The sequence below is a fragment of the Cololabis saira genome, chromosome 3 (assembly GCF_033807715.1).
Source record: "Cololabis saira isolate AMF1-May2022 chromosome 3, fColSai1.1, whole genome shotgun sequence".
NCBI lineage: Eukaryota > Metazoa > Chordata > Actinopteri > Beloniformes > Belonidae > Cololabis > Cololabis saira.
Window position 1 is genome coordinate 19221227 of NC_084589.1, and position 27265 is coordinate 19248491.

General features: G+C 39.0%; 1 protein-coding gene across 1 annotated transcript; it reads left to right on the forward strand.

Annotated features, from left to right (window-relative positions):
• The first annotated feature begins 7401 nt into the window (after positions 1 to 7401).
• Positions 7402 to 26981, forward strand: slc6a3 (solute carrier family 6 member 3). The gene is made up of 15 exons (XM_061718277.1): positions 7402 to 7528; positions 7954 to 8164; positions 9196 to 9327; positions 15404 to 15620; positions 17206 to 17344; positions 17578 to 17712; positions 18911 to 19014; positions 19618 to 19742; positions 20946 to 21058; positions 21362 to 21490; positions 21682 to 21781; positions 23203 to 23303; positions 24177 to 24344; positions 24431 to 24502; positions 24636 to 26981. The coding sequence occupies exons 1-15, from the start codon at positions 7481 to 7483 to the stop codon at positions 24657 to 24659; spliced, it is 1818 nt and encodes a 605-aa protein (XP_061574261.1). The 5' UTR covers positions 7402 to 7480; the 3' UTR covers positions 24660 to 26981.
• Positions 26982 to 27265: the final 284 nt, after the last annotated feature.

Consider the following 27265-nt stretch of genomic DNA (forward strand, 5'->3'; position numbering starts at 1 on the left):
TTTGGCTGAATTGTAAGCAATAGGGTTTGGTCTTAGAGGTATACATGGAGCATAATGACAAGTGCCCCACTGCATCTAGATTTTGTATTGAGCCATGATGCCACCGTCCCACTGGGTGGCAGCATCTTATATTAAGTCATTTCCTACCACAGAAGAAAAAGGAAACACTTATGAGGAGGGAAGACGGTTTCAAGATGGAAGTGAAGAAAAAACCTGTTACTGCCTAATGGAGATGAGCCAGTATTTGTACTTTATTAATTTATTTTGGGGGCCTGAAGGCCAATTTACCCATCAAATATCTTGACAATGGTAATGAATTTGCATCTATTATTAATGGTTAAATGTACAGGCAATTATGTAAAAAAAATAATTAAAAAGGTGATTTAAAGAGTAGCAGTTTCTGTACACCCGGCCGTTTAACACGTATTTCAAGTATAGTGCTGATGTGACGTGGGATTATGGCGTCTGATACATTTGGTCTATATGGATCTGAATGAGGGCAGCACTGTGGCTTGGTGGTCAGCACTGTTGCCTCACAGCAAGAAGGTTCTTGGTTCCACTCCCGGGCCTGGCAGGGTCTTTCTGTGTGGGGTTTGCATGTTCTCCCTGAGTTCCTTCCGGTTACTCCGGCTTCTTCCCAAGGTCATGCATAGTAGGTTATTTGGTGTTAATTGCCTGCAGGTGTGACTGTGAGTGTGCATTGTTGTCTATCTGTATATGTGGCCCTGCGATGGACTGTCGACCTGTCCAGGTGAACCCCTGCCTCTACCCTGTAATGAGCTGGGATAGGCTCCAGCAGACCCCCGTCACCCTGCAAATGAAAAATAGTTGCCCTCTTTAAAAACCCAACTCAATTATCCACCTTATTTTAAAAGTAAAGCCTTCTTGTTTAAGCCAACTGACACAACTGCCAACCAAATGTGAACTTGCCAACACACCAACAACTACGACTTGAATAAGGGTGTAAATGACTTGTCAACATTCCTGTCATCAAGGTTTCAGTGAAATGTGAACTGTTGCAGTTCCCCTGAGCATCCGGGGTTCGGGGGTTCAAGTAGCTTCCGTAGGTCATAAAGTCCAAGAGAATTCCATAATTTTCCTTGTAAGCAAAGATGGGACTAATGTTTCAGTTACCAGGGATTGGTCATTCCCCATGTAATATCACTGGCTTTTATTAAAAACTGATTGCCCATCCTAACTTCTGATTTTCCACAAAAGTATCCATTGTGCAACATCACTGACCAACACCTGTGTGAAACTAGCTCTGTTTTTAACCAAGTAACCTCAACTCCCTCTCCACTGATATGAAATTATGATAGTTTTGAATCTAAATAATCTGCAACAGTGACACAACACAGACATTCTTTTATTTCATGAACAAAGTAATCCTTAGCTTAATATTTCTCTCAACATTGGTTTATCTTGCCCATTGCTTGCTGGTTTACCAATTACCAACACTTGGTCAATAATGGTCAATAATTATTTTACATGTTTCATAAGATCCAAGAGAAGGCGTTCCAACTGTCTACACCTGTCCACTCTGGCTGATGCTCTGGGGCTCGATTGGATCAGAAACAAGAGCTTTAAGTGGAAGGGACACTGCAGCGGATTATGTTTAGGGTTAGCATAGACTATACAACAACGGACGAAGCATCACGTGACCCACTGGTTTCTAAAAGCCTGTTTTTCTTTTTGAGGGGTGCAGTCATGTTGCTTCAGAAGCCGAGGGAAACACACCCACCGTATGTTAATCAAAATAAGCTTTGCTCCCAGCACCTTCAACCAAACACCCCCGAAATATCTGCTGAGCTGCTGTCAGACATTTAAGGCGGAATATCTAGTTTAACATGTTGACTCGACGGAGAATTCAAAAACGACCGTCATGTTTAGCCAACAATGGGTTCTTAAAAAAGGGCGGTTGCTTTGCTAAGCGTGGTAGCATGTCGATTAGGAAGAGGCAGTACTGGAGTTGAGGGGGGATGAGGGGGGATGGCATCCCCCCTGAAATAAAAACGATCCAAATCATCCCCCCTGTAAAACCGCTACCCCCTCTTTCCATCCCGTTATGTCATTTCATCAATGAATGAGGTTTTACTGCTATTTCAACATTTAGAGTCATCACCAGAAAAATAACTTATTCGACCATTTTCACCTGTTTCAAGTAAAATTTCACTTGAAATAAGTAGAAAAATCTGCCAGTGGGACAAGATTTATCTTCTCATTACAAGCAAAAAAATCTTGTTCCACTGGCAGATTTTTCTACTTATTTCAAGTGAAAATTTACTTGAAACAGGTGAAAATTGTTTTTTCCAGTGATGAGTCTTGTTTTAAGTGTAATAAGATTTTTTTTACTAAAATGAAACATTTTAACTAGAAATAGGACAAATATTCTTATTTTGAGTTTTTGCAGTGATCCATTTTACTCATCCTGTGAAGGACAGAGTCATATTGATAAGTTTAGAAAACTATTTTTTAATTGTGTTTTGATGTATTTGATGTAAGCCCAGTGGATATTTAAAGCTTACAGAAGGCTGAATTTAACTGCTGCTATGTCATTCCTGCAGTATTTCTGCAGGTGTTTTGGTCAGTGCTATTATTTGTAATATATTATATTATTTGTAATCAGCACAATTATCAAATTGTGAAAACAAATTATCTGTCCCCATATGATAAAATCCACCATCCCCCCTGATTTTTTTTTACAACTCGAGTACTGGGAAGAGGCTGGCGATCGGCTGAGCCGACTGTCAATCAATCATGTTAAAAATAAATGATATAAATGATAACGATGATGATAAATTATATAAACTCTTACGGCGTGGAGTTCAACCCCCATCAGTGTTGTCATGGGTGTGAAATCAATCGATTGACAACAAAATGATTTTTCAAGTCAGGCTGTAAAGATGTCTATTTCTGCTCTAAAGTTGGACATTTTAACAAAGGAGTCCGGGTGCAGATTGACTCGGTCTTGCAGCCAGCCTTTAGTGGCCAGCCGAGAAACTGCAGCAAATCTTAGTATATGAGCCTCATGCGGAAGTAAGACGACTGGTTTTGGGGCTCAGGCAGCGCAGCTGACACGAACAACAGCGTCTAGTCAGTCCGTGCGCAGTGATTGGTGCTGGATTGTGCCAGTTTAACCACCTGACTCAGTTTACCCTGGAAGTCACAACTAACTATACTCAGTAGGTCCACCACGTTGGCCCAGCATGAAATGTTTTAACAGTGGTTGGATGGTGTGGCATTGACATAATTTCAGACTTGCTCCCCAAAAGATGAACACATACCAAGAAATAACTACTTGACAAGAAGTTATTTCTTCTGCTGCTCCATTATTGGTATTAGTTGTTTTTTTGTTTTGTTTTTTAAGAAACTGTTCATATTAGACACATGCTGTCTGTAATATCTGTTTAATATATCTGTAGTAATGCTATAGCATTTCCTTTAGCGTCGTTTATACAAATCTAGTCCACTCATTTATGACCAGATGGCTGTCGGCCATGTTCATTACTAATTAGCAAGTGTTAGCATACGACACTAACACTCTTATATATTTAGTGAGTGGCTACTCTATATATATTTGTAAGTCTTTTTGGACCAACTTATTGTTGGTTACAATTTTATTTAATGTTTGTGCATGAAACCCTTTTAATTCTCTACAATCTTTGGTTCAAACTGAACCATCTTTTCATGAAATAAAATTGAGAAGTTGAAAGTTTCGCTTGATTTGGGTCGCAGCTTGTCCTTAAGGGGATGATGGAGGGCCCCAAACCAGACCAGACCAGTTGAAGGCCACTGGTGTGGAGAAAGTGTTGCATTATATCATCATTGTAGTTCAAGTTGTTCTTTTGCTTCTATGAGACAAAAATCCTGCAACCTATGATCTTGCAAATAAAAATGTCCATTGTGAGTGTGGTGTGTGAGTGAGAAGATTGAAAGCAGAAATAAATGATACAACTGGACAACCCTTGAAACAAAAAGTATCACTTAAGCAGTTAAGCTTCAGAATTTTTTTTTTTTCTCTTATAATTTGCAGGTCACATTAGTTAGCGCTCACTTTAATTATTCTGTCATGACTGAATTAAAAAAGAAAGAAAAAGTTTTTCTCACCTCTTCTATGCATTTCTTTCCTTCAGGGAGCAGACAACACACTAGAACAGATTTTTATTTTTATTTAATTTGTTCCCCACTTTGGTCCAGGTCTGTGCAATGCAGAAAAGAACCCTGAATGGTAATGTTATTGTGAGGTTGGGTGCTATACTTTAGCCTCTGCCTGTCTTCACCCGTCTCTTTTCTGCCTTCATCCTCAACCTCATCCATCTTCAGCTCCTGTTCTTCCCCTCCCCTCCTTTGGCCATCTCCTCGTGGGTCTCAGCTGTTTCATTTATGAAAACAAGACACTCGATTATGTGTGATTGTTGCTTGTCGAAGCTCCGTCCAAAACCTCATAATTCCATCTCGGCTTACATCGACCCTACACTTTGTGACATGAGGCCTGGGGCTTGATTGATGATTGTAGTTTAAACGTGCAAACATCGTGGAGGCAGCAGATTTGGCGATTAGTGGCCAATTGATCACTTCAATTGGCCTGCATACAAGAATCTGTCTTTCTCGCACTCGTAATAACTAATGTGTATGGGGCATGGGTGGGGTGGGGTGATTGTGTTATTTGATGTCCTGATTTTGTTTGGGTTGGGTTTCAAGTGGGAGAGGTCTGGCTGTCGTGAATGATTGTGTTAAGACTGTTGGACATCATAGGTAATGAGATTTTTTGGTTTGACACAGTGCACGGTTAGGTCACTGAGGTCCATTTTGGGCTGGAACAAGTGATGAGGGAGAGAAAAGACTAACTGGTTTCTTGGAAAGGAGCCTGGAGTGACTTTGACGCTGACAACTGCATGCTTTATTTAAAAGAACTTAGGCTCCTGAGAACTTATTTTCCCAACCTGGGTCAGACTATAAACACAAAGTTTTACTTCTCTTCTGACCGTTCTGGATATTTATTTTTTTTGATTGGGGGGGCTGGGGGGAGGTGCTTGTAATCAAAATTCACCTGATAGGCAGTTTTTTTTCTTCTTTTATATAAAAATAGAATGTTATTATTACTTTATCTGTACCTATTTTTATTTATATTTATTATTATTATTATTATTATTATTATTATTATTATTATTATTATTATTATTATTATTATTATTATTATTAGTATTATTATTATAGTTCATGAAAGCAGGAGAGCCTGAGAACATATTTAATCACATCTAACACAATATTGAACCACCCATGTGATACATAGCAGAATAGAAACAATGCTGTCCACTCATATCAGAATATACAATCTGATTTGCATCCATGTGTACGGACCAGTTTAGGACCAGAATGTGAGATAGATCTTTTAGTTTTTCAGGTTGCCCACTCGCAGTTCTCCACGCTTTCCCTCAGCAGCTGTTTTGAGTACCACATGCTGACACCATCTCTCAAAACAATTGAAAAAATTCCATGTCCAGCTCTCATTTTTATATCCATTGCCTAATGTAATCGGTTAGTTATTATTTGTGTATGTTTTTATTCATTTGGACTTATTTCTCTTCTTGTCATTTATGAAAGTTGGTATATCAGTCTGTTGGTCATTTTATTAATCAATTTAGGTTTTGTTTCAACCCTGTAAAGTCCTTCCAGTTGAGTTTTTAAAGTGTTGTACAAGTAAAGGAGAGTTGAGCTGGTTTGATCATTTGTCATCAACAGACTTCAGCCCTTACATTTTGGACTTGAGACGGACCGTGACCTGTCCAGGGTGAAAATCAGCATTCCCCCCCCCCCCCCCCCCCCCCCCCCCTGTGCAACACTTGACACTGTGCAAATATCTTAGGCACCTCATATCTGGTTATGTTATCAAAGTTTAAATGATCATCCATATTCTTTTTTTGAGAAATGTGGTGACTCCTCCATTTATTCATACATGTATTTGATTGTGGTGTCTTTCTGTACTGCAGCTAAGTGACTAAAGCAACAGTATTTCTATGCGTATGAAAATATAACAAGGTCCAGCTCCAAGGTTTTAATATTTTAAAAATGAATTCCTAATTTTGGTGATAATACAACCGCAGATGTTTTTCTTGCAATCAAGCTTTAAGCTGGTTTACATCTGACATTTAACTGGCAGATGTATACAGAACCAAGTAGATGCTTGAATCAGGTGAGAAAATACTGCGATGGCTGAGAGAGAGAGGAATCGAAGAGAAGAAGCCTGAGGAAAGAGAGAGAGAGAGAAAAGGAGGTAGGGAGGGAGGAGATTGATGGTAATGGGGGAGTGTTGTTGGTTGTCTCTCGTATTTCAAGAAAGGTCCCACACACAGATCCCCAGACAAAATCCCAGTACTCTTGTCTCTGCGTGTGTCCCTGGACCCCAGGAGGGTGGGAGGACCCGACTGTTCACAGATTAGCAGTTCCATCATCTTTCATTTTTCTGTCCTTAATCTCATCTCTGCATCTGTGGTGTTACTCTGACTCTGTCTCTTAGTATTTGTCTTTTTCTTTCCTAATTTTGAAATATTCATATTTTAATGCCCACTTGAGTCAAATTTATTTTGTAAGGATTTGTTGTTTTGTTGTTGAAACATGTTCAGCATCATTTTTCTATACCGGAATTGAATCATCCCAGCTAATTTCTTATCAAAGGTGAGTGTTTTATTTACTAAATTAATGTTCTTTCTGACAGAATAAATTTTTTTTGTGATAATATTGATTTTAATGTAGCCAGTGATGTTCTCTTTAAGAGTAATGTACAGAATAATAAACTGTTATTTATAAACTTCTAAGCAATTTGAGGAAAAAGGTATAATCAAATGGCATGAAATTGTGTGGGTTTTTTTTTTATAAACCATATTTGATAAAAAAAAATAAGATAAAACTTTTAGGTTTCATTTTTATAGTCTATAGTCTATAGTATAGTTTATAGTTTTATAGAAGTTGTAGAAATACTAGTCAAAATCTGGCAATCTGTGCAATGGCGACCAACAAGTGTGAAAGGAATCGTGTACGCAGTGATTACTTTGCACCCGCCTTCGTTGCCATTACACGGATGGATCACGTCATTCTTCTTTGCTTTTCTCTACTCTGCTTTCTCTGTTCATATATTTTATGTTAAGGCTGAAACTGAAAAAATGAATCCATGAACCCACACATGCTGTGTTTGTGTCATGTGATTACTGATAGGCTCCTTTACGGGTGTTAAATTTAGTGTAAACTTCTACAAAGACTGAATTTTTCCATAAAAGATGTCTTAAACATATTTAGTATATGCTATTGTATATGCTTTTGTATGTTCTTAACAGCAACCTCACTTGTCATAAAGGCAATAATTATTTCTCTTCCTACGTTTTCTGTCAGTCTACATTAGATTTGGCAGCTTCAGCTACGCTCCTTTCCTCCTTTGGCACTTCTCTCCTCTCTAAAGCTGACAGAGGGAGTCCCAGATAGAGTGATGTCCTCAGCTGTAGCGCCCTCATCCAATACCATGGGTCCCAAAGAGGTCAGTAGATATGTGGGAAACATTTAGTGAATTAATCAGGAAAACCGTTTATTGATAGTGTTTCTGCCTGAATCTATGCAAAACAAAAAATGCAAGTACAGTGTATTTAATATTATCATTATTCATTTCTTTGAACATGATATAGAGGGCATAACAAGAAAACTAGGGTACATAAATCAAAGGTGAGAAGTACCATCAGATCCAAAAATATGACTGAAAGGGACACATAATGGTTCACCCGGTTCTCCGACCTTAAACCAAATATCTGAATCTGAAATGAATGTACTGTAGATGTTTCATGACAAAAATATATGTTTACATAATCCAAGTATTACTTTTTATTCCTAATGAATTAGAAATGAGACATTTTTTTGTTTGTGTTTTTCTGATATTGTATGTTATCAGTTTTCAACTTGCTCCTTCAGGTGGAGCTGGTCCTTGTGAAGGAGCAGAATGGGGTTCAGTTTACCTCCACCACCTTGGTGGCTCCAGCTCCGGCTCAGACTCACCCCAGTGGGGAGGAAGAGAGGGAGACCTGGGGGAAGAAAATCGACTTTCTCCTGTCTGTCATTGGATTTGCAGTGGACCTGGCAAATGTGTGGAGATTCCCTTACCTTTGCTACAAGAACGGAGGAGGTGAGATGGCTGAAAAGAGCCGTGGGGGATTCAGGGTTAGGTTTGTTTTAGTACGGGTCTAAAGGTTGCCTCTAATGCACAATATTAAAAGAGGAAATGGCTAGATAAATACTCTGATTGCTTTAGAGACAAAACAAATGAAAGAAAAGGAAAAGATGAAGGTGGAATGTATTCACATGCAACATTTATACAGGATGGACTATTGTTCATGTACATGTGAACAATATTTACACATGTATGCAACATGTGTGTCCCATCGTTGTGTATGAAGGCTGGTGGTTTTTGTGTTTCTTTTTTTTTTTTCCTCAACCCTTTACAGAGATCAAAATAGGGGAAAAACCACCACAGCTGCTCCGCATAGATTAGCTCTAACAATCAGTATCACTAATTATGGCTGTTTAGCATAGAGCTCTCATTATGTGTAAGAGCTGGAAATGATACTGTGGCTATACGTGAAATAACACTGCAGTCATGGTCAAAGCTGACCCTCAGAAAGTACACAAATCCAACTGGCATGTGGGAAAATATTGCCACATTTGATTTAAGACAGCTGTCCCAGATAAGAATCCTTTTTTATTTAATAAGTCCTTCTCTTATTTCTCAACATTTTAAAAAAATCCCAACATAAGACATATGGTTTACTCACTGTACAATGGCTGCTCCAAATACCAGCACAAACACTTATATATTAGATACAAACACTTTATATATTGAAATATACATTTTAACAACACATGATTTATTGTATTGGATCGTAGAAATACTGACTTTATTTACAAATGGTGATTTTAAGTAATGTTACTTAAATGCTAACAAGGATTTAATGTAAGAATTTGCTTTTGAGGTAAAAACCAATAAGTTATACACATTTCTTTTTAACAAAATCTATTCTATTTTCATCATTATGCTCGATATGAACTGTAACCATGCTTTATTCTACGTAAAATATCTCATGTGTAATAAATATTCATATATGCATGTGTACACGTGCAGCATTTAAAACTATCATTGTTGTGCGTGTGTGCATGCAGGTGCGTTCCTGGTGCCATATCTATTTTTCATGGTGATAGCAGGGATGCCTCTTTTCTACATGGAATTGGCTCTGGGACAATACAACAGAGAGGGGGCAGCAGGCGTCTGGAAGATATGCCCCATATTTAAAGGTAGGAAATGCCAACGTATTTCTTCAGAATTTCTCCAGCATGTGGAGTGAATAGTTTCATTCCAAGCCTCCAAACTCCCGTTCCAGATTTCATTTCTGCCTCATACACAGGACAACAGCCTCTGGCAAATGTAGAAGATGAGTAGTATATTGTTGTAGGTTGCAGTGTAGGAAGGATCCAAATACAGATGAGCAAAGAGGCAGGAGTCCTGAGAAATGTCTTTTTAATGAGCAAAAAGCATGAATGGTTTGTAGGAAATCCAAGCTATTCAAAACCAAAAACCTGAGGGAAAAACTAGAAAAAACTGCACATGTAGCACAGATTGACAACAAAAAGCATTACTAAAACACAATAGTAACCAAATAAAGACACAGTACAGTACAAATAAGGAAACCGGTATGGACAATTATGTACCAATTAAACCAACTCAGGCTATGTTCACTCTGCTGGCCTAAATCTGATTCAGGATATCCAGATTGTACTTTTTTTTTTTTAGTCTGAACACTAATAGAAAGTCCAACCACACCTGGAGGTGTCTTCAAACGTTCAGACTGGCACAGATCCACCTCAATCTGACGAGTCTGGTCAGTCACATAGGCTTTTAAATAGTCTTCTGTCATTTGCAACGTGACAATAACGAGGACGATGTCTGATGCAAGTGACAGAGGATTCCTTCATTGGCTAATATTAACTGTCTGTTAGCTACTGTATAAGGTAGTAGCTCAATATACTGACATCATGGCGGAGACGGCTGCCTGACATAATGTAATACACAGAATTACTCCATCTCTGGTACTGGTGCATAACGTCTAGAAAATTTGCTGCGTGTCTCCTCATAAATATCTGCAAAGCTTTCAAAGCAGCACACCCCATACTGGTTTGTTTACACCATGTTCACACCATGGTACTTCTCACGCTGAGAAATTCACTTCACCGCACAGTATTTCCAACAGCCCATCTTACAAGCGAGTCAAAGGTAGACTACGTTGCTGCCTGAACTCTCAGCTCAGAGCAGCTGTCTGGAGTTACCAACCTATCAGCCAATCAGAAAATAGGATTTCTCAGCCAATCAGGATTTTTTTGTTGTTGTTGCCGGGGTCTGAGTCTGAGTGTCAGCTGCAAGCGTTCCCTGAATGTGTAGCAGAGGTGACCTACGTTGCTGTTCCAGGGGCCCGTTTAGTTTTTATTATTATTATACATCACTAAGCCAAATTATTTAATATGGCATGCATATTGTGAAGAGACAGTAGCCACTACATTGTTTTCCTGCTTTATAGAATAAATAAAACTGTGTATTTGATAGAGTCAAATTTGTCCTTTCTGAAGAAGCTGGGTGGATGGGACACTGGGAGGGAGACATTCCTCCATATGAAAATAAAAAAATTTAAAAATCTCACTCCACACAAACTTAAAAAGTTAAGAGATTGGATTTGGGCCGTCAGTGTAGCCAAAAGAAGTTATTTCTTTAAACCCTGGCATCAGATATACTGAAAGCCTCCAAAGTGTTTATAATGTATTAGAAATGAGTAACACCCCGAATTTTGTTCTTAATAGTTCAATAATTTTTGTTATCATATTCATTGGGTAATTTTATTTATTTACTTTCATTGTATAAAAGTATTTTATTTTTTATGGGGGTGGTGCAGAGGTCTCAGAAATGCATGTATAAAACATGATACATCCAGAATTATAGGATTGAACCACGATCATAAAAAAAGAAAAACACTTTTAAAGTAAATCAGTAAAATAAAAAAGTAAAAGTAAAGACAAACTCAATCCCAAGCCTATAGCAGTTATGCTGCTGTTTTTTTTTGTTTTCAAGTGAAGGCAGAAAGAGAAGTGATGCACTGAAAATTCAAATTGCAGAACATAGAAGTCCTATCAGACGGAAAAACATAAATTATGCATTAGCGCACATTTTGTTGATTTTTAATCATCTTACATTCAATTTTTCTCTTGGATATGTTGAGACTGTTTATATATAACAAATAAGAGCTCTGTGTCTTTTGAAAATTGATCTTTAGAGGAGCCTGAAGGCTGACAGGTTGATCAGTTTGATAAACCGACATGCACATTGAGCCTAGGTGTGCAAGCATTACTTTAAAGTGCAAGTTATTAAATGCCAAAGATGAAAAATCTTCACCAAATAAAGCATATAACAGTGTTCTCCCAATAGCTCTTACAGACTAATGGTAAAACTACATTAAGACAATGCAACTTATCCAAGGTCAGCTCAACCCGTCCAGATGTTCCTTGCTCCTAAAAGTCAGTTTCAATTTTAACCTCTAAATCTCCCCCATTCCCCCAAATCTATACGCTGTAGTGGTTGAATTCAGTTCTGATTTGTTTTCTCTTGTATGTCCATCTGCCTGTCTGACAACATACTCCTCCTTGATATCTGGCTGCCTTTCTGTCCCCACGTCTGCCCACATGCCTGCCCGTCCACATGCCAGTCTCCTTTGTCTGCATATCTCACCACTGAGTCGTGACAGGCATTATTTATCCCGTCCCAGAACATCAGGTTCTGTTGGCACTCAGATGGAAAGCAAATGAAAATTGGGCTTTTAGACTCTTGTCCTGATTGTCCGAACAGGTATCCATCGCTGACACTCTTGACTACTTTTCAACACATCCAAACAAACACTAATTCACATTTGTGAGCTCAGTCCTAGGTTAAAAAAATAAGGATACATTTTGTTCAGTGCAAATTATATGCCCCCATACACTTATCAAGCTTTCGCAAACACATTTTCACCAATGTCTTCCTCTGCCTTATGTCCTGCTTAGCTTTTTGCCAATTTTCTTGATAATCAAATAAAATAAATACTCAAATCCACACTTCACTTTGAATTCAAACCTTACAGATACAGCCTCAAATACCATTACCGGCAGTAAACCATTTGTTGCTTTGCAGTAGGAACTTACAGCAATGTCCCGTGTGAACCCGTGTCCTTTTGGTCCTGAAGGTTGCCCATAGTGTATTTGTGTCTTGCACCATGTCTTTCTGAATGTGTGTGTGTGTGTGTGTGTGTCTCAGAATGTGTATCTTCTGTGTGCGAACATGTGCCGTCCGTCAGGAACCACACAGAGCACGTTGACGTTCTAATCACACGCTTCACTCTCTCTCTCTGCCTCTCAACAGGGGGATAACAGTAATTATTCAAATACACATACACATGTCCGTATTGACAGTAATTATTCTGATCAACAAGCTGGTTTCCTCTCAGGATCAATGCATTTGAAGAAAAAGGATGGAGAATCAGAGCTGGAGAGATAGCATGGCCACATGTGGTGCTAGTAAGAGACATCACACCCTGGACAAATGTCACATCCACATTACAAAGATATCAATAAAGCGCGGTCGTGGTGAGGCTTCTTAGCAAAGGTTAGCTATTAAAGTCAGCCTCAGAACAGTGGACATTGTTTCTGATTTTTATAAAGGGCAGATATGCAGATAATTAAGGCATAACGAGGCAATGTTTAAAAGTTCAGCTTTGTTTCTGTGAAACTGCAATCTTTAAAATGTTTTAAAGATTGTGTTTTCTTGAGTTTGAACCTGCATATGGGGCTGATGATTTTTTTTTCAATGAGTCAATGTTTTTTGATAATAAAATATTAAAGACAACATAACTGCATTCTGAGAAATAGCTTTGAGCATTTTTTTGTAAAATGAACTTCAGAATGCTGCATACAGTATGTTACCAGGAGGCCTAAAGAGGTGGCTGTCCAGATCAGGGCTGAGGTCTGGTCTTCTTAGGCCACAAATGTTTCCTTGCTTAAACACAACTGATTCTAATTAATGGTCGTCATCAGCTTGTCATCAAGGTCTGCACAAGTCTGTTGATGACACAGCCATTTTATCAAGTGTATTACAGCAGGTACTGCCCAGCCCTGTTTTTAATCATGATCCATGATTTAGACAGTCACTGAATTACAGTCGAATCGAGGTCAGGACTTTAGTCATTTCAGGACATTCAAAAGAATTTATAGTAACAGTAATAATTAAAGCTGCAAGCAGCGATGAACGGACCCTCACACTCATGGCCCCCGTCCCCCATAAGCATATCAGACATGACACCACCCACGACTTCCTATGTCAAATCAGTCACAAGTTAAAGCAGAAAATCGGGACAACCAATCAGAAGAAGGGGCGGGGCTAATTCAGTCCAATGAAGCTCAAGGACTCAATACCGAGTCCCATGACACCACCCACGACTCTTTATGTTCAACCATTCAAAATTTATGGCAGAGAAAAGTATTCTAGGGGGTGCTGTTGAGCCGTTAGGCCACCCCCATTCATGCAAACCATCAAATATAAAATTTATCGCCAGGCCTGGCTTGCATGCAAAAGTTGGTGACTTTTGGGGAACTATCAAATATGGACCAATCAGATGAAGTGGAGGCGCGCGTTTTGGCATCTAGCGTCGCCACGGTAACACTTTTGAAAGAGAAAAGTAATGCGCGTAGTCACAGGATGGAGACGCATATTTTGATGTATAACACACTTGGGGACACGTTACGGTTCGGGCCGTATTAATTGCCGAAGGAATGGCATAAATTGCTCCAAAATTACGCAATTAATTCAAAATAGCAGACTTCCTGTTCGGTTTCAGCCATGGCGACAAGAGACTTTTCTTTAAGTTGTGCCATGATAAAAAAAAAAAAAAAAAAAAATCCTACAGATACAATAGGGCCTTTGCACTGTAAGTGCTCGGGCCCTAATTAAAGCTGCAAGCAGCGATGAACGGGCCCTCGCACCCTTGTGCACGTTCAGGCGTGCTGCAGTGGAAGCGCTTGTATGACTTGCATGTAGATTCTTCAGGCCTGGACATTTAGCGGATGACACCACCCACAACTCTTTATATCAAACCAACAAAAAAGTAGGAACTATCAAATATGGACCAATCAGATGAAGGGGGGGCGCGCTTTTTGACATCTATCGTCGCCGCGGTAATGCTTTTGACTGAGAAAAGTAATGGTTCGGGTTCGGGCCGTACGGTTCGGGCCGCATTAATGGCCGAAGAAATGGCATAAATTGCGCCAAAATTACACGATTAATTCAAAATGGCCGACTTCCTGTTCGGTTTCAGCCATGGCGCCAAGAGACTTTTCTTTAAATTGTGCCATGATACAGGTGTGTAGCAATTTTCAAACCGTATTGTGGGGCTTGAGGCACAAAGTTTTCTAGGGGGCGCTGTTGAGCCATTAGGCCACGCCCATTAATGCAAACCATTAAATATCAAATTTTTCGCCAGGCCTGACTTGCATGCAAAATGTGGTGACTTTTGGGGAATGTTTAGAGGGGAAAAAAGGCCCTCCTTTCATCGGAAAAATTTCTACAGATACAATACGGCCTTCGCACTGTCAGTGCTCGAGCCCTAATTACGTACGTAAAAGAAATGTTTCCATAATATTCCAAATTCCAAAAGTCTTTCCATATTTCCTGAAACTTTGTCTTTTTTTATAGGCCCCGCACTACTGTGTGGATGTAGTTTATGTAAGTTTATGGAAACTTTAAATGAAGCAAATTATTTTTCACCAGTTCTCTGACCTTTAGACAATCCCTCACAGTTCTGTCATCCTTTGACCCATAAATTATGAGACTTTATACTAGCAAGCATTTTTCCTCTCGGGCAGGACCATTAGATGTAATTAGAAGTGTGAGGTTTCTGTGAACATGTAAATGCATCTTGATATCGTATGATAAACATATGGTGCTTATTAGCACTTGTGAGTGTATTTACAAAGGCTTGAATATTTAGAGCCCTTTTTATCAGCTGTTACAAACACATACTTGGACAGGTGCGGGCACCATAGACCTACACTTCTTATGATCCTTTCTAAAATGAATCTCAAAAACATAAAAAGTATGAAACATAAAAGGGTCTAACATGCTCTTGTTTTGTCAGTAAACAAGATTATACAAAAACTGAAAGTAAAGAGAGAAAAAACATTAAATCTTACACCAGATCAGCAACATAGGCCAGCTGTCTTCTGACTTTTATTTTAGCTTTCCTTTTTTTGTAATATTGTCTCTTTGTACTGTTAATATTAATAATTTGTTTTCTTCCAACAGGTGTAGGCTTTACAGTGATCCTCATTTCCCTGTACGTTGGGTTTTACTATAATGTCATCATTTCCTGGGCGCTGTTCTACCTCTTCTCCTCGTTCACCAGCGAGTTACCTTGGGTGCACTGCAACAACTCCTGGAACAGTCCAAACTGCTCAGACTGGGCTGACAACAGCTCAGTCGGTGACATTTACAAAGCCACGCCTGCTCAGGAGTACTTTGAGTAAGTTCAGCTGGTCTACACTTCTAAATTAACTTGTTGGAGTCTTATGTGATTTCTTGGTGTAAACGAGTTGTAGACGTAGTTATGCAGCTGTGAGTGGAAATAATCCACACAAGCCATGCAGGTCTGGTCCAAATTTTATGAAACACAGTCATAGAATGTATAATTATCAATAATCAGATTCCTAAGATTGAACCTGGACTTTATCTGCATTTGGCTGATGTTGCGTGTCACACTGAGAAGCTGAACAGGTGTCTCCTGTTCCAGTCACTGAAAGGTTGTTTTGTTGTGACAGTTGAAGCATTTTTGTCCTTGATAGCTGAAGTGGCTATGTGCTATTTACACCGAGCCACCTGCGAATGATGTGACCGCTGCAGCTGAGTACCGGTGTCCACTTTTAGTCTTATCTGTTCGGCTCCCTCAAAGATTATATGAATCAAGGCATCAACAATGTTCGGTAATTAAACAGTGTTTCAGCTGATGTATATCATGCAGCTCCATTAGATGCATTCAAGTATGGTTTAAGGTCAGTGCTGAATGGAGTTCTCTACACAGTCTGCAGACAGGTCCCTCTCCTTTTACTGTAGCACAGAATGATAGCAAAATAACTGCTATCCCTTTGCATCTAGGATGATATCTGAAATCTTTCACTACCATCTGCCCATGTGGTCAAACAACTAACTCTGAGCATTGGTGCATACATGGCTTTGGCTGTTTTCAAAGCTGCATACAGTGCAGAGTGTAGTAGCATAAATGTACCAGCTAAGTAGTACAGTGATTGTCTTTAGTGGGTAGTTTGCGCCATAAAACTGATTAGCTATGGTATAATCAGAAGCCGGTCACACTAATGAAATTTAATATGATTAAATCTCTTAAAGGAGCATGAGGCAGGATTTATGAAAAAAATTTGTATACGTTTTAAGTTTTCTAGTAATAATGTCAGATGAAGCGTTTCAAACCAAAAATAATGAGCCCTCTAGCGTATCTCTCCGTTGCCTTGAACAGGCTGTGCTGCAAAATGTGCTGCAATTGTGGGGCCGAATTTCCCGCGCTGTCCTGCGGATGTGACGTCACATGACGCTGCATGCACGTTCTCCCTGTTCTCCTGTGCCGGCTTCACTGTTGGCTGCAGTACCCCCGACGGCCGTCGTGGCGAAGGTGGCGCTAATGAGTCTCATTTCTTAAAAGGAGCCTCATGCTCCTTTAATTGTCCCTTTTAGAGATGATCAACATCTGGCTTCATCTTCTTATTTATTTTCTGCCAATATACAGTAGCATGAACCTCCTTCAAAACGGATGTCTTTTCACCTGAGCAGTAGGTTGGACACCTGCCTTACAATGTTACAGAATTTGGCGACAAACCCAATTCATGCAAGACTGTGGCAAAAATATTAAATCAAAAGCTTTTAAGGTTTAGACGACTGGAATTTGCACTCTAGTGAATGTTTCTGACCTGTTCTTTGCCCTTCAGGCATCTATCCAGTAAGTTATTACTTGTTCACAGTGCTAACTTCAACACATTAGATATAGGCCAATTCTCAGTGGTGTCTCGGGATGTTACTTAACTGAGCACTCTTTTTGCTAGACGCGGGGTCCTTCATATTCAGGACAGTAATGGTATAGCCAACCTGGGCCGTCCACGCTGGCAGTTGACTGCCTGTTTGGCTGTGGTGATTGTTCTGCTCTACTTCAGTCTCTGGAAGGGAGTCAAGACCTCTGGCAAGGTAGCACACATAACATACAGTGGCTAATTTTGCTCATTTTAAAACCTGTAAAATCTGTGATAATTCCACTAAAACATCCTTCATATAGAGGATGCAGCACCCCTGCTTCTGTCATCTTTCCTTCTTTTACTTGTATGTCTAAATGTGTGTGTCACTTTACTTTTTCCTCCCTGTAACTGTGGATATCCTGAACGTGCATATCATTGTGTGCACATGTCGTGGTGCTCTCTCAGGTTGTGTGGATCACGGCCACCATGCCCTATGCCGTCTTGACTGTGCTGCTGCTCCGTGGAGTCACTCTGCCTGGAGCCATTGATGGCATTAAAGCATACCTCTCTGTGGACTTCATGAGACTCTGCGATGCCAAGGTGAGTGCCAGCAGAGGAAAGAGGGAATGCAAGTGAGGTGATTCAGTGGGGGCCCTGATGAAGAAGGGGGGGAGGGGCTGAGAGCCACTTTAAAGGAATGCTTTGACATTTTGAGTTTCTGTCTGAAAACCCGAAAACTGACAAAGTAGGGACTGTGTTAAAGATTTATTTTGAACATTATATACTAGGTAACGTTAGAAAACAAGCACATGCATTTGCTCTATACCTTTTTTGATAAGGATAACAGTGACAGGTGCATAGGTAGACTTTGCCTTAAGTATTTGCCAAAGCTGCTGCAATGATAACTTTTCCCTTTTAAGTATTCTTCTGAGAATTTCTTGTGTAATAGGGCGAATGGTCAAAGTGTGGTTATTGGCTTTGCAAAAATCTTTAAAACACAACATATTATGACCAAAAAAAAGAGAGAATTGGGGAACTGGAAAAATAGAGAGGGCAACTATCATGACATTACAAAATTTGAAATGATGTTAAGAATGTACGTGGAAGGGAAAAAGAAAATCAATTTGCTGTGGTCTGCAAAACACACACGTACAGACACGTGCAATACACTCACTTTTAGCATGAGATGCTATGACTGTGATTTCCAGTCTCTTCTGACAAATTAGCCATTTTTATCTTGTGTCGTATGAAAAAAAACATAATGGGAGCATTATTCACCTTAATTTGCACTGTTGTATTGATGTTTAACATCTGAGAGCCTTTGATTTTTTTTCTTCTATTATATAGCCCAATTTGGAGAATGAATTCAATGCTAGATTTATTTTCAGTGCAAAAGAGAAATTAACACAAAGCATTAAAACAAGAAAGAGGAAAAAGAAATGTTAAAAATGGTCTCCTTGAGGTGCCACTTGTCATCACACATAATAATATCTTATTTAGTTTCATCAGAGGTGTTTAAGAGCTCAATAAGCTAACACACTGCACCAAAAGATTCAGTTATGGAGAATGATGGAGAAAGCAAGACAGAGACATGGAGAGATGCATGGGAGCAATTGGAGAATTAGATTAGATAGATGCGCGGAGCAGTAATTTGCAAAATTACTCCTCGTATTCACAAGCGTCTTTCATCTACTGTTGAATGAGTTTCCTGCAATTATCTCTAATAATGGTTTTTTTCGTCTCCTGTGCCTTTTGTTTGCCGCTTCACACAAGTGTGCTTGTTCTGTTGCTCCCCTAGGTCTGGATTGAAGCAGCAACACAGATCTGTTTCTCACTGGGAGTGGGGTTTGGTGTGCTAATTGCCTTTTCCAGCTACAACAAATTCACCAACAACTGTTACAGGTAGATACACACAGCGTGAGAGGCATGTGGGGATTCACGGAGGCAGAAAGATGTGGATAAGTTGCTCACAGTGCAAACACGCCGGAGGTGAATTACAATAACCTTTGAAGCTCCTTGGAGCCCCCTATGTCTTTGACACCATGCAGCGCAACAGACATCCGTAATACCAATCACAACTGTGGCCCTCTTTGAAAATGATCAGCATCCTGGCAGGGGCCTTTTATCTCCTGCTCTGCTTTCTTGTTTCCGTTTACTGACACATGACACGATCCATGTTGAGGATTCCTCGACGAGGTGAACTTTCGTAGAAAACTACATGACAAGAGGCTCACTTCTGTGTAGAACACTTTATTTGCACTTTCTATTTATTTTTTATAAATGTGATCTCATAAGAGAGTGGAAACTAGCCCCTCTGCTACATAATATCATATACTTAAAAACTGTAACAGGTAACAGGCAAAGGAAAAGGGCCTTGATCAAACCCTGACAGGCAGAGTCACTTAAGGATATGATCAGTTATTTAGATATAAGTGATCTAATGAACTGTTATATATTTTATTCTTGTCACAGACGACTGTTTTCTTTCTGATTTCATTGTTCCAGAGATGCCATCATAACCAGCTCCATCAACTCCTTAACCAGTTTCTTCTCTGGCTTTGTGGTCTTCTCCTTCCTTGGATACATGTCCCACAAGCACAATGTGGCTCTAGATAAAGTCGCCAGAGATGGTATGCTTGTTGTTGGTTGTTATTTTTATTTCATTTTTTCCCCTGATCTTAATCAACTATTTTAGCTTCTTTTCATCTGTCAATGTTACACTTCCTGAGATAGAATGACCCTGTGTTTGAGAAAAAGATATTTCAGAAGGGTCAAATTACTGGTCTGCATCAAGTAAAGAAATCCAAGGAGATTGCTGAAAATATAAATGTGTTTAATAATTGTCCAATGCAGTATTAAAACCTTGAGGGATAGTGATGAACCATAATCTTGGAGAAAGAAAGGTGGTTGGAATAAAACAATCTTGAATTATCATGATCAGAAATCATTTAAATCATTGCTCAAATCTAATCAAATCCAAAGAGTATTTTCACGTTAAAATGTATCTTTCAATTTGATTTGAATTATTATTTGATTACATAGGGCAATCGACATTTCACTCATTTCACTACTATCAGCCAAAAAAAAAGTAACTTATTTATGTAATTATGTCATACGTAATGCCTGGGGAAAATGAGTGACCGAGCAAGAGACCAAACAAGGGTAAATCTCAGACAGTGACATAAACAGGTAAACACCTCCAAGCCGGCATGGGGGACCCTCAGATCTAAAAATTAAAAGGTTCTGCGGTGTCTCTTTAAAATTAAAACTCAATGCAATGCTCACCTGTGAACCTTAGAGCATTTCCATACGCTCAGTGAAAAGAGTAACCGAATACCAGAATATATTGTATGTCCAGGTTTTTCCATTCATGGGTTCTTTATTCCCTGATGACCCATGCATACTATATTACACAAAGACAATGTCAGGATTCTTCAGGCTCAAACTGTGAACACTTGGTTCACAGAGTATGTGACATCATTTTCACACATGGATTGTTCATCAAGCAGTCCAGGCATGAACCCCACTGAGAATATTTGGGTCTGAATAGTCTTGGAAAAGACTATCCATAGTCTTGGAAAAGACTATGCAGCAATTTTAATCTCCTATCACCAATACATGAAGTTAGCTAAAAACTAACAGTTACTCTAGCAGCTCTGGACTCTAGTACATGTGACATTTTGTCATTTCATTGAAATGATACTACAGCAAATGATTTCATAATCAGAGCTCAACAGGGTCCAGCAAAATATTAGTGTGTGACTTATTTCTTTTGCCAGGCAGTTTACGTTGTATCCATTTTTTTTATTTTTTTTTTATGTTGCACTCTTTAGGTGCCGGGTTGGTGTTTGTCATTTATCCAGAAGCTATTGCAACACTGCCTGGGTCATCAGTGTGGGCAGTTATTTTTTTCATCATGCTCCTGACACTCGGTATTGACAGTGCTGTGAGTATTTTCCCACACACGTCAGCCTTCGCACTTCTCTATTCAGTCAAATGTTATTTGGCCTATCTTTTTTTGTTGCACGCAGTGGCTTAGATTCAAAGTTCTGTCATATCCCAAGTGTTTTTCCATCATTTTTTCTCAACCAAACAAAAAGCCCCAAACGACAAATTTAATCTGACATTTGTTGCCTTTGAGCAGTAGTCATAGTTACAAACATCTGCCGGGTCTAATTTGACACTCACTTTTTTCTGTTTCTCTTTTGCTTGACTGTTTAACTTTGAACTGCCGTGGGTCTTGTTCCAGATGGGAGGGATGGAATCGGTGATCACAGGGCTGATTGATGAATTCAAATGCCTTCACAAGCACAGAGAGCTGTTCACCCTCTTCATCGTTGTTTCCACATTCCTGATATCCCTCTTCTGTGTCACAAATGTAAGTTTCATACTAGCGACATCATTACTTGACATACTAACCTTTTAAGCTCTGAAACTGTTAAATGTAATTTCAAGCAACTCCAGCTGCTCCAAATGCATCCTGCCTCATATTTAGTATTTATTTATTTTCTTTTATTGTGCATAATGAACCTTGCATTTGTGTTGTTTTTTTTTCCTTCTGACTTTTAGGGAGGGATGTATGTGTTTACTCTGCTGGACCACTTTGCAGCAGGAACATCGATTCTCTTTGGAGTGCTTATTGAAGCCATTGGCATCGCTTGGTTCTATGGTGAGAAAGATGGACCGGAGAAAATAGGAACGACAAACACTTGATTGATCTTTTTTCATGACCAGCAAAGCTGATATTTCATTTAGCGTCTAATGAGTAATATGTTGGTATAGCGTTTCTCTGCTTCGACTCATCCTAGTTCTATTAGATATAGAAATGCCACCCCTAGAAGGTCTATTTCCACTTTGGCCTCTTCACTCTTGAACCGAAACTCTGTCCCTTTATGTCAGGATATTTCTGGCATGGTTCTCGCCAAATTAACAAATACATCAAAGTTTGAGCTCTGCCAGCGTTACCTCTGTGCTCACTCAACAGTGGTGAGGCAGCAAATCAAGAAAATTGTAGGTGAAGAAAAGGCTATTCCCATTTATCATGGGCAGGAGTCAGCTGTCGAAGAGCTGGATTGTTGTTGTGGATGAAGTGACCTGGTGAATTTCCCCCTGGATGACATCTGGCACTCATATTTCTTTTGCCTTCGTTTTTGTTAGCAAAATCATGGTATCATCATTGGGTGATCTTTTCTCTAAATTCCCAGCATCCTAAAGCAAAACACAGTGAGAATCTGGCCGCCTATTTTGAAACAATAACAATCAAAAAGTGTAACAATAAAAAGGTCCGTGAGAACAATTTAACTCGACTTCCTTGTTGAGATTTTTTTTTTTATCTATCTACTGAGGTTGACTGTGGAGGGGTGAATGGAAGACTAGAAAGAAACAAGGCCGCAGGCAGAGGGGTCAGTATATTGCCCTACTTTGGTGGGTCCTGACCTTGGCAAGCCAGATAAATCATGCCAAAGGCCTCAGTGCACCTTGTGGGCCTTTCCTCCCCATCTTGATAACTGCTGACAGGGACCCTTCACCCCTGACGACTGTGGTCTTTTGTTCATCTGTCCAAAGCCTAAATACATTTAGTCTGTGCTGAATACCTGGTCATCAGTCCAGATATCATCCTCTGAGAGACTCCTCAAATGCACCATCACCAGAAGGTAGAAGAAAGCAAGAGGTACACCCTGATGGAGGAGAGAAGGAAAATCATTTTCAGATTAAAAAGAAAAAAAAGGATGCAACTGCCGTTGGTTTTCCAGAATAAATCTGGAGTATTTTTTCCAGTGTTTCAAAGATTTACCCTATAGTTTTGATAAAATGACTGGACTGTTTTCAATGAAGAAGGTATTATATGCCTCTTAATGAGGACAATATGATGATGTATGTGTGTTATGTATGTAAAAGCAGCATAAGATGTGATCAGATATTAAAAGGATACGAATGGATATGTATAAGAGGGCTATACATTAGTATATTTCACTTTGTATTAAGATGAAGCAAAATGAGGATCACTCAATACATCCTTTGCATGTGACCTTTGTACTATGTTTTTACACGTGCTGCTGAGGTACTACAGAGTATTTTTGTGTGCTTTAGGGGTGGATCGTTTCAGTGATGACATTAAGGAGATGATTGGCCAGCGCCCAGGCAGGTACTGGAGGCTTTGCTGGAAGTTCGTCAGTCCTTGTTTTCTCCTGGTGAGTCATACTAGCTGTGAACTATGGAAATGTAAGCATGAGGCTGAAATGAGACAGTGAATGTCTTCTTCTTATTGTTTGATTAATTATTAATTCCTTATTCATCTGGCAAACATCCAGTCATTCTTTATTAGGAACAAACCAGGACTGCAGACAAGCCAGTCCAATATCCATAGAAAGTGAAGTGGTTTTGCATTGCTTTGTTGAAACATAGGTCATTTTGAGCGCAGCAAATGCTAATCAAAGTGTAATTTAACTTTTCTGCCTTAATGCTGCCATCACTTAACAGTAAATAACCAATAGCACTGGTGCAACCCCATACTATCACAGGGCCTGGCCTTTCAACAGTCTGGATAATCCTTTTTTCTTTGGTCTGTAGCAAACAGCAGCCATATCTCCCAAAAATGATGTAGATTAGTGACCACAATAGACATTTCTATACTGTGCTGAACCATCCCAAATGCCTCCAAACCCAAGGATGATGACACATCTGTACAAATTTAACACAAGGCTTCTTGCTTGCATAGTAAAATATTAAACCATTTGTGAATGTACTGGTTTTTTTTTTGTTTTGTTTTGTTTTTTGTTTGTTTTTTTTTGAGGGGGGGGTTAAGCATTTCTGCGATTTTTGCACATTTGTTGGCAAAATGAAGATCTTTTACCCATCTCAGCCTTTCATGGATACTGCTTTTGGACTAAATCATAAATCATCTCTATAAAACAGCTAACGTTATCTTATTCACCTCTGTATTGTTACTAAATTACCCCACATCAATCTTTTTTTTAAATGGATTGATATTTGCTTCCAAGATCACCTTTTCTTGATGCCATTTCAAGCTTTTTGTATTTATAGTATTTTTATTCTCTCCACAGTTCATGGTTGTGGTGAGCTTTGCCACATTCAACCCTCCAAACTACGGCTCCTACCTGTTTCCTTCATGGGCTAACATGCTAGGATGGTGTCTGGCCATGTCCTCAATGGCCATGGTGCCTCTCTATGCTATCTACAAACTCTGCATACTGCCTGGATCGTTTTGCAACGTAAGTCTGATGATTATGTGAGTCATGCAAATGCTTTCATTAGTGTTGTAATTGAGGTACAGCTTTGACCGCTCTTTTTTTAACAGAGACTGGCATATGCTATCACCCCAGAGACAGAGCATCATCTGGTAGACAATGGGGAGGTTCGACAGTTCACTGTAAGTGCCATTTTAGTCACACATATTGCATCTCTACAAGTCTCTCCGTTCTTTTGCAATTTGTTTTCCATTACACGTCTTACCAGTTGCACAGTTCGATGTTTCATGCACCTGTTGCATTTCTGTTTCGCAGCTGCATCATTGGCTGGTGGTCTGAGACCTGCGGAGAGCGAAGCAGAAAGAGTGAAAGAAAGACAGATTGGCAGAATGCATGCAGGGTGAATGAATGCAAGCACAACAAAGGTCTGAAGAGTTAAGAGGAATAGAGCTTTTTAAATTGGTCACTTTGATAACTGTGTTGTTCTTTAATTTTAACAGTGGATGTGTGAAGCTGTGCATTGGCCCTCTCCACCGTTTCTCCACTACTTGTTGAGTGGGAATCGGTCCAGCAGTTCATGTGGTGTTCACCCTGCTACTTCTGTAAATGCAAAAGTCCCTGAACGCATACCATTCTAGTTTTTAGCCTGCTAGATATCAGTGTGAGAAATACTCCCTCGATTTTCTTACATTGTGCATTCCTAACAAAGAGCAGCGAATGCCACAGGTGAAAGAACACAGGAAGTTTAATGTAAATTGTGTCAAATGCTTCGTGGCTTAAAATAATCAATAAAATTCAATAAAATAAAACCTTGTTGTAATGTTAGGGGCTTCACAAAACATTTTTATGCTCGAGTTTTATATTTTTTTATTTGCTAATAAAGTTTAAACAGTAAGTAGCCTTTATTTTGTATGGTTATATTCTTATTATAGTGTATTAAAGTATGAGAAATAAAAAAGAATATTGAATCTAAACAAATGCCACGAGTTTTACTGAATCCTAGACTTTAGCAGGGCAGTTTATTTATGTTTTTCCTTTCAAAGACTGTTATGATTATATTGTACCGTCAAAATTCCTGCAAAGGACCAGTTTTGGTTTACATCAAAATAATCTTTTGGTTTGACTGTTTTCTTTTATAGCAAAAATAAATTAACACAATGTTATGATGAAACCATGACAGCATTAATATGAGCTTTCTCACAAACTGATACGAATGCTGACAACAAAATCACCAGATTTCTGTTTTTCTCACCAATGTTTTATTTTAAGTTAAAATGATAACTACAACAGTGACTTAAACATGACCCAAAACATGATTAGGCTGAAACTGCCCTCGTGAGATATCTGCTTAAAAAGGGAGCTGATGCTCACTCTAAACCTCCACATAAGAAACTGTAGTGTCAGAAGTCCCAAAACATTTGAGCCTTTATTGTGAAACTGCAGTATTTTCCACTGAGATTGGGTTGCATTTCAATAGTATCCACAGAGTATTAGCCTTACTAACCAATATCAGTTTTTAATACGGATTAGAAAAGTGAAGCATCTTTTGAGAGTATGTTAGTGTTTCAAACTCAGCAGAAAAGTACAACAAAAAGTTGGTTACACAAAACTATTTGGGGAGTCAAGTTGTGATTGTGCTTGCAAAAGCATGAACACTTTAGAAAAAACACTGTATGTGGCTTCACAAACCAGCGTTCAGTCAAAATCTCTCGCAAACTAACTTTGACTAGTCCCATAATTGAACTGCCCCCAGCAGAGCCAGTCAGTACGTGAAACACTGTAAAACATTTCTGCACACCATTTCCACCATGCAGAATGTCAAATTACATTTTTTTTTTACTTCAATTTCAATAATGCTGCGGCTAATATGATTAAATACCACAACTTCTGATCATGTCCAAGATGCTGACCAATCTAACCTACTAACTAAAACTAGCTATTACTAACAAAGACTCTCTGTGTCTGTGACATGGGAAAATGCTATTTTTCCTAAGAAAAAGCAGCCCTTGTCATAATTCTTGCCTCAGCCCTTTGGGGATGCTAAACACACTGGTGATTTAATCTTTCTGTGATGAAGACCACAGAAATTCACCTTTCAATGAAACAATTGATGATACTTTGACAAGACTTGACATTCTCTTTTTTTTTATAATTACTGGATTGCCACATAATTAGTGCGACCAGATGTATGTGTCGTCCCTCCCAGTTTCAGGGTATGATTTGGAAGACGCGACTGTCATGTTTCCTCCACAGAGCATGAAGCTTAAATTTTATAGTTTACACAATGCTATTCTGTATTTGAAGACTGTTTTAAAAAGCTGCTTTTTATCAAAGTTAATTTAATACTGTGTAATGTAATAAATGAATCAATTTAAATGCTATTTCGATGTAAGTAAATATAATGTAGAGGGACTTGTATTGTATTGTAATGTATGATATTATATTTCAAGACCAACAGACATTACACTTTTATTTAGCCTAGACTAAGACTAGACTAGGCTAAGATGATAACATAAGAATTACAGGAAAAATTCTTCACAAGACCTTTCTGTTTTTATCAGAAATTATCTCAAAACGGGTCAGTTATGACTCATTTTTCTTTCCTTATGGTACATGTAACACAATCAAGGGTTAATGGTGTCCCAAGCTGTATGCCTGTGCTGCTGTACCGTGCCTTGTGGTGTTTCTGATTGTATGATTTTGTTTTGTACTGTCAAATAAAGTATAGTTAATAACATTGTTACATTTAAAATGTAATTCTTCTTTTTTTGTTTTTACTTCTATTTGAAATGCATTTTCCATTTCCTGTGCCTTTGGTTTTCTTTCAGCCACTTTTTTCTTTGCCTGGCTTCATCATAAGGAAAAGAAATGCAAAAGTTCTTCCTTAACACTTTTGTGCTTAAGAGGGTTATTGACCTATTATTATAGACTGCTGTGCTCAGTTA

What these genes read in the sequence shown, in the direction of transcription:
- slc6a3 (XM_061718277.1), top strand. Translation starts at nt 7,481, where the DNA reads ATGTCCTCAGCTGTAGCGCCCTCATCCAATACCATGGGTCCCAAAGAG. An exon ending in GATATGCCCCATATTTAAAG is followed by an intron (nt 9,328 to 15,403) that starts GTAGGAAATGCC and finishes TTCTTCCAACAG; the next exon opens with GTGTAGGCTTTACAGTGATC. An exon ending in CACTCGGTATTGACAGTGCT is followed by an intron (nt 21,059 to 21,361) that starts GTGAGTATTTTC and finishes GTCTTGTTCCAG; the next exon opens with ATGGGAGGGATGGAATCGGT.